At 49.1% G+C, this 8,245-nt stretch overlaps 2 protein-coding genes across 5 annotated transcripts in view; one reads left to right on the top strand and one right to left on the bottom strand.

The window, feature by feature from the left end:
- The window catches only part of URE (urease), a 10,525-nt gene extending 7,807 nt beyond the window's left edge, over positions 1–2,718 (top strand). For all 4 annotated transcript variants that reach the window (XM_048676500.2, XM_048676499.2, XM_048676501.2 and 1 more), the window contains 4 exons: positions 564–746; positions 1,135–1,269; positions 2,008–2,079; positions 2,308–2,718. In XM_048676500.2, the coding sequence (XP_048532457.2) occupies positions 564–746; positions 1,135–1,269; positions 2,008–2,079; positions 2,308–2,529 (612 nt within the window). In that variant the 3' untranslated portion in view covers positions 2,530–2,718. The remainder of the gene's footprint in view (positions 1–563; positions 747–1,134; positions 1,270–2,007; positions 2,080–2,307) is intronic.
- Positions 2,719–2,840: 122 nt separating this feature from the next.
- LOC125511198 (L-type lectin-domain containing receptor kinase SIT2) lies at positions 2,841–5,376 on the bottom strand. The gene has a single exon (XM_048676503.2). The coding sequence runs from the start codon at positions 5,007–5,009 to the stop codon at positions 2,931–2,933; it is 2,079 nt and encodes a 692-aa protein (XP_048532460.1). The 5' UTR covers positions 5,010–5,376; the 3' UTR covers positions 2,841–2,930.
- Between the last annotated feature and the right edge of the window lie 2,869 nt (positions 5,377–8,245).

The following is an 8,245-nucleotide window of genomic DNA, read 5'->3' on the forward strand; positions in this document are numbered from 1 at the left end:
TCACATGGAAGTGAACTGCTTTAATGCATCTTAGGGTTGATGCTAGTTTCTGAATTTCTACTATTCATAATAACCAAGTGCAGATTCAAATACTACTTGCAGGTTACAAATCATCATTTCCTTGTGTTTTGAGTTCAAGTAAATTATTTTATGTCAGTCCTCTTATTCTGTACACCGGATTGTATTATTCATTTTATGTGCTAATTCATCAGAATGTAACTAGGCAATGTAGTAATTTCTGTATTATCGTAAACTTTAGGGAAATGGCGTGAAAATAACTTCAGGAGGAAATAATACCAGTTTATTTTCAAATCTAGTGTCAATGCAAACCAAACAAATCAATTCATTGGAGCAACTATCAGCTTATGAGTATCATAAATTAATCGTTCTAATGAAGTACGTCTTTTGGCTTTCTCGGATAAGCCGTGATGGAAAAAATAGTTATTTGAGAGACTTGAACTGATATACTTATAAGTCTAGATTGACGTCTGAGCTCTAGTAACCAGCAGCTGATTTCAAACTTGATTTATTTATATGCATTTATTGAAACAATTACTTTTCAGGTGATTATCCGAACATGGCAAACTGCAAACAAGATGAAAGTCCAAAGAGGTAGGTTACATGGGCCTGGCGACTCTGATCCTGCCAAGGATAATGACAACTTCCGTATAAGAAGATACATAGCAAAATATACCATAAATCCTGCTATAGTAAGCGGCTTCTCAGATTTTGTTGGTTCTGTGGAGGTATGTCTCTTGACCACTTTCAGATTTTCTTCCATTAAATGCTTCATATTCAGTAGACAACATAAGGTAGGCAATGCTGTCCACACACTGTGAAATTAGGCATCTAAAGGAAAAGGGTTATGTGCTTTGTTTAATATGCTTGATATAATTTCAGGGTAATATAATGTAATAGCAACTTAGCAAGTCTAGCAACATATGTAATTTCACTGTAGCTCCTGAAAAATGTTGTGTATCAAGGCAACTCGGAATATTTTGTTGATTGGTATCACACCCACCTGCATTCTGGCTAAGGATTTCCTTTTCTGAATATGTCAATTCAAAAGCTAACTGATCCTTACTTTTGAATTGTTTTTCCATTTTAATATTTATCTCTATGTGCTTTTGGCAGGCGGGAAAGTTAGCTGATCTAGTTCTTTGGAAACCTGCTTTCTTTGGTGCAAAACCAGAATTAATCATAAAAGGTGGTGCAATTGCGTGGGCCAATATGGGTGATCCGAATGCTAGCATTCCAACACCTGAACCTGTATGGACTCCTTTCTCTGAGATCCTTTGAATAAGAAAGTCTTGCATTAATCCTGTCATAATGTTTCCATTTAGCTTACATGAAAATAGCTAGCTTGTCAGTTATGACCTAGTTGACATTAACAGCCAAGTTTGACCAGCACATCACTGATGTTGGTGCAAGAAAAATCTTGCCCTATGCGCAATTGAAATTGATAAAACATGCTCTTTTTATAATCTAGCTCTTCTGCTGTAGTTACCCACTTGTTTTGTCAAGGATGCACAAAAGATCAGCTGTGCCTTTTCATTAATAGAAGATAAAAGGTTTACAAAACTAGGAGGGTGAACTTGGTGGCCTAAAATATCAAGAAACACACTCTGCATACCAAGGAGCACACACCCTACCTTGGCCCTGTGAGCTATTACAAATTAGACTATAGGATTGATTCACAACCTGAAGACCCAAACAACCCAGGGACCTAGGTCAGCAAGCTTCACAGACACAACTCCTGTCAGGTCACTCGTGCTTCCTCTTGACCTTGGTGATGATCGCGACGACATCTGGTTTGTCGTTGTTAAATTATGATGGTATGTGGTAAACTACAAAAAAAAAAATCTATGTTAGATGAAGAAACTACAAAGTGCGGATGAATCAGCATGTTTCTCAAAAAGAATCAGCATTTTACTCTTTTGTCGATGTCTCCACAATCTTCTTGTAGTTGAAAAACTTACAGCACAGAATGGTGTATTCTTGATGCAGGTTATGATGCGACCTATGTTTGGTGCATATGGAAAGGCCGGGAGTTCTCACTCGATTGCATTTGTGAGCAAGGTTAGCCTATTGAACTCTTGTAACGAATTTAGGATGATTAGTAATGTTCGATACCATACCTCACTACTAACGTTTTGTTTTTACAAAATAATGCTGTGAAAGAAACTTTTGCAAGCTTAATATAGATAATATGTATAGCGATATCTTTGGTGAAAGAAATATATCCATCTACTGATATGGTCTTGAGGAATGGCAATGACTGCTGTTTAATATCTGAAATGATCACAGGCTGCCAAAGAAGCTGGTGTTGCATCAGAGTACAAACTAGCAAAGAGGGTGGAAGCTGTTGGTGGCGTCCGCCATTTATCGAAGCTGGACATGAAGCTCAACGACGCGCTTCCGAAAATCGAGGTCGACCCCGAGACCTACACGGTTACTGCTGATGGAGAGGTCCTGACTTGCCAGCCAGCAGCCACGGTGCCATTATCTCGGAACTACTTTCTTTTCTAGGCCACCCATTGCTTGAGAAATTCTTGGAAGGTCAATAATTCACGCAACTAGCTTCGACGGTAACTTCAAGTTGCGCACGGGAGATGTGCTGCTGGCTCAAAATAAACAATTATACATTTACGTGAAAAAAAAATCACACGTATACATATTGCAATACTTCAGTTTCTTGAAAAGTTTTGTGAAAATACATACATTCTTGAGTCATGTGCAAAACAAAAAAAAAGGTGCAGAATAGGTTCTTATAGTCAATCATTGTAGTATTTTTATTGTGGAAACACAAAATAGCTCACTTGGGCCTTTATAAAAAAATCTGATGGAAAATTAGAAATGTTCTTCTCAGTTCAGATGTTTACACAAGTTAAAATTTTCACAACGTACTGCTTGCGGCTGTATTTGCTAATCTAGCTTGAATGGAAGTCACTACGAGGACGGCTGCCGTTTGAGAATTGCCGCGTCGTGGCGGTGGTGACCTCGGACGTCGACGGGAACGACATTCCGACGAACTCGTCGAAAGCCTCATGGTGCTCGAACTGCTTCATGCTCTCGCTGATAACCTCCGGCGACATCTCTGGCGGGGGCACGGCATGTTCCAGCATCTGCACCACCTGCCTCATGCCCGGCCGGCGCTCCGGGTCAGGGTGCGAGCAGAGCAGCCCCAGCTTGAGGACCAGCTCCAGGTCGTCCTCGTCGCACTCGCCGATCCTCGGGTCCCGAGCCTCCGTGATCTTCCCGGCCTTCCAGCGCTGGAGGACGAGCTCGACGATACCCGCCGGTGACGGCAAGTCGCCGTCGGCGTCCGCGGTGAACACCACGGGCCTCCGGCCGCACGCCACCTCGAGCAGGAAGGCTCCGAAGGCGAAGACGTCGGAGCTCGTGGTGGCCATGCCGGTCTTGCTCATCTCCGGCGCGATGTACCCGAGCGTGCCGACCACGTGCGTCGCGTGCGGGTCGCCGCCGTGGTCGTAGAGCCGCGCGAAGCCGAAGTCGCTGAGCTTGCCGTTCATGTCGGCGTCGAGGAGCACGTTGCCGGCCTTGATGTCCCGGTGCACCACCACCTGCTCCCACCCCTCGTGCAGGTACAGCAGCCCGCCGGCGACGCCCCGGACGATCTTGGCGCGCTGCTCCCAGCTCAACCCCGGCGCGGCGCGGCCGAACAGGTGCTGGTCCAGGCTGCCGTTGGGCATGTAGTCGTAGACGAGCACCAGTTCGTCGCGCCGCCGGCAGTACCCGAGGAGCTGCACCAGGTTGCGGTGGCGCAGCCGGCTCATGCTCGTGATCTCTGACAGGAACTCCTGCAACCCCTGCTGCGACCCGTGGGACACCTTCTTGACAGCGACCTCGACGCCGGACCTCGGGAGCACGCCGTGGTACACGCGGCCGAAACCACCGACGCCGATGACGTCGCGGAAGCCATTGGTGGCGTCGTGCAGGTCCTTGTAGCTGATCCTGTGTGGGCTGTAGTCTATCATCTCCCATCCTTCCTCATCCTCCTCGGCGAACTGCCAGCGTTGCTGGCGCCGCCGCATGACGAGCACCCCGATGGCCGCCGACACCAGGAGCAGGACCACGACGGCTAGGAGGAGCAGTGCCAGGAGGAGAAGATGTGGCATCCTCCTCTTGGGTGATCGCGGCGACGGGGGGCTCGGGAGCTTGGAGAGGTCGAGGTCCGGCGCGCGGCCTCCGCCGAGGCGAAAACTCCAGCCAAGGACGTAATGCGAGCTCATGGCGGCGCCGTTCGCCGCCGAGAAGCCGACGTAGGTGTCGTCGGCGACGGCCGACGAGAGGTTGACGTGGCACGACAAGAGCGGGAGGGCTGGCCTGGGCTCGCCCGCCGGCGACAGCGTCACCTCGAGGCGCGCGCTGTCGCCATCGTACTCGATCCACACCTGCACAGGCGCGTTGCTGCCGCCGGTCAGGCTGATGTTGTCGAATCTCCTCCCACCGGAGCCATCATCGTGCCAGTACCCGGCGGTGGCCGAGTTGACGGAGTGGAGGCTGTTGACGTCGACGCCGACATGGTTGTCGTCGGCGTCCTGGAACTCCATGTCCATGACCGTGTCGAGCTCGACGGCCACGATCTGGCTCGTGCCGCTGCCCAGGCTGTTTGACGTGTTGAACAGCCCGAGGTACTTGCCGGCAACGGCGCCTGAGACGTTGACCGACGGCGCGAGTGCGAAGGCGATGCCGTGGCCGTGCGCGTCCGGGTACCGAGGCGCGATGGCGAGCACGAAGGTGGTGGAGAAGGAGACGGGCGCGCCCGTGGACGCGTCCCGGAAGCGGAGGGGCGCCGGGTGGAAGCCGTGGCCGAGGGTCTCCTTGGTGTCGTTGGTGAGCTGGAGGATGCCGGAGGGGGTGACGACGGCCGTGCCGGTGGTCACCACTTTGCCGGCGGCGAAGCCGTCGTACACGAACTCTTGGACGCCGGCGACGTCCCGAGAGAACAGGAGCAAGATTACCGCGGCCAGCCGCCGCTGAAACATGGCGACGATCGGCGCGAGCAATGGAAGCGAGTGACGGTGGCGTCAGGGTAGGGACGCGGACGGCGTTGGCTGCCGGCGAGCCGAGGTTGCCGTCGCCGTTGCCTTCGATGAGCCGACAAGGGGACGGGGGTCATGTGTGGGAGGATCCGGCAACGAACAGCCAACGAAATTGTTTTCTAGTGAGTGATTGAGTACTCAATGACAAAATCCTTTATATTTATATCGACGATCTTGACTCGTCTAGTGGAAAAAATTGTGCATCAACGCATTCAATTCAGCACAGTTATGTGGTTGCACATTGATGCTCCTCACGTTAAAACATATACTACTACTACTGTACTGTATATTTCATCTAACTTGGTCTTCCTATTTTACTTCCAATTACATGTATCATCTTCTTGAAATTTATTCGACTTCACCAGTAAAAAAAAAACTTATTCTACTTAGCATTTCTCACTCGTTTTGGAAATAGTAACGAAGGTTTTCCCTTTTTTGTCTTGAGCATGTCTTACCTCTCTTCGACGTTCTTACAAAATTCATGTCAAGTACACAAAAGTCCAACGTGATGACATCTGAATCACACGTTTTGTGACATTTTGAATCACGCGGGATATAAAAGTCTTTGATTGCACAGCTAAAAACATGAGGGTCACTCCAAGTGGTTTGAGTTAAGGGTTTTTCCTTTTATGATAGCGCAAAAGACATTGTAACATAGGCTGTATCAAATAAAGTCATATGGATAAAAAAATCATAAAGAAAAATTGTAGAGACCATAAACATACAGTAAGGGTGCCACCAGTATTCTCATAGCATTCGTCGAGCTGCTAATAACTTGGCTCTCGAGCTACATGGAGCCCTATGTTCTCAACAAAATGTGAAATGCATGTTTAGAAGTTTCAGAAAGTTCTAAACTTTTTTCCTGATATAGTAACTCACACGACCTCTACTGAATGTTGTAGTCGTGGAGTCTATGATTGATGATGTCATCACACGTGCCTCATTATCAATGAAAATGCCCCCTCCCAGTGATGGAACAATAATCCGCCTTAATGAGATACATATGACGTCAAACTTGATGTATGGTCTCAAGTTTGCTATGAGATACATCCACCTTTCCAATCATCCAATCACATGTTGACTTTCAACTTGCTACATCATAATTTTAAGACTGGACTTGCTCGTCAAACATTATTAACTCTGGCTATTAGTAACCCAAAAACTTACCAATAATGGTATTGCAAGCTTTTACTTGAAGGGCTTTATGATCATGGTCAAGAACAAAATTAACGTGAAAGATCGTGATGATATCAAGATCGTGATGCTATCTTAAATGTTTGGCTTGCAAGTATGTTGGACAAAGTGTTAGAAGCGTGACCTCCGAATCTATGAGCTTTGGCATGCCAACTTTTGTGGTCTAACACCCAAACAGATGGAGCCTAGATTTTTTTAGAAACAAGGCCGAGGCCCGGTGTTAAATCAATGACGCCCTTACAGACCGGATGGCCACACAACACACACACACGCACGCACGCACGCACGCACACACAAGAGCAACAAAATAGAGACATAAAAACAGCAAAAGGATACATGAAACTATAGAACCAGGTAGCAAGCCACTGTATAGAAAAAATTCAGAAAGTTGAACAAACGATGCCTTAGGTCGACACCGTGATCTTGTCAAAGAGGAGACGAGGCCAAGGAGGTGGTTTGCCGCCGGAGGAAACCCGTGTGTCATCAAATCCCCGAGGTCACACCGGCATCACACCATCCGTCTCCGCCGCCAAAGAAGGCACCATCAGCCCTCTCGAGCTGGCTCGTAGGGCGCCCCATCGTCGGCATGGCGGAGTTGCTCCCCCCGGAGCATGCATGGATATCGAACAACCAGAGGCCCAAGGTAGGACGACAAGCACTAGCACCTCACTTTGCGAAACACCTCATCCGTTGTGATGCTCGCCTTCGAAGCCCATCACGGCGCACGGCCCAGCTGCCGGATGAAAGCATCACCGAAGATGCAGTGAGAAGAAATGCATGACGCCATGGGGAAACCGGAGCTCCAGCAGGAAACTGATCTGCCACTAATCACCGCACCAATGAAGAACACACCGACCGCAAACAACGGCCGATTGCCTACGAGAGAGCATTGCCTTCCCTCCCATTGTCCAAAGACGACGCATTCAAGAAGGTGAACGATGTCGGAGTGCTGCCACCACCCAAATCAACAGGATTTTGTTTTACTACGGGCTAGATTTCCATGATCTAGCTCCGGACTCCTTTCTTCATATCACGACATTTATTGTTGTGTGTGAGGCCTTCCTCCGGGTTACCCCTCACTTTGGCCTATGGCTCAAGACTTTTGAAGTAAAACCGAAGATGATCGAGGGGCAACATGCGGAGTGTGGAGGTGCCTCAATACGCAAGATGACGGGAGCTGCATGGACCAAAGGTTTCATTCCAGAGGTGTCTGAATTGTGGCAACAGGAGTGGTTCTACATCACGGCTCCTAGAAGTGCCAAGTGGGCGGCCGCCCCTGTCTTCCGCCCGGGCCCTCCACCACAACTGATGTCATGAATTAGCAGAGGATTGAGCTGGGGTCCGGCCAAGGACATGCCTATACTGCAGAGCCGCATTCAAGATCTCTTTAATGGAGATTTCAGTTTGGTTGTGGTAGCACAAGTTATGCTGGTTCGCCAAGTCCAGCCTTGCAAACACCGGCCTCTTCGCTTGTGGGAGTTTAATCCCGAGGGACCGCGCTCCATTCAAAATTTCCTCGGCCTGACGCTCGAGGAGATGTACAAGTCGTTCTTCGGACCTCAAGTGGAGTGTCCGGAAATCACCGAGGACGCGGGCCTGAGTAGCAACCGCGCCGCCGAACAGGTAAGGCATCTTCTGGCCGAACATACTATCTCCCCTTTGTTACGAAGCTATTTCTGAGAGTTCGCTTTTCGACCAGGACTGGCTAACAAAGGCGAAGTTGATTCGGTGTTCGGCCCCCCTCCCTGAGGGTTTGGAAAATCCGGTATTGGAGAAGATGCTCCAGACCGCACCCTGCCTAGAGCCTTTAAAGGAAAATACTATGGATGGTAATGCGAGCGGACGCGGGCCCTCAACGCTGCCCATTCTAGCCGAGGGAGCGAGCGTCTCCATGAAGGAAGACGACCAGAAGAGGAAAAGAACTGCGCCCGGGGATTCGGAAGCCGAAACTTCCAAACGAGGGAAGAAGTCTCCCACAGAGGGTC

Source organism: Triticum urartu, chromosome 5A (genome assembly GCF_056163025.1).
Source record: "Triticum urartu cultivar PI428250 chromosome 5A, HENAU_Tu73, whole genome shotgun sequence".
NCBI lineage: Eukaryota > Viridiplantae > Streptophyta > Magnoliopsida > Poales > Poaceae > Triticum > Triticum urartu.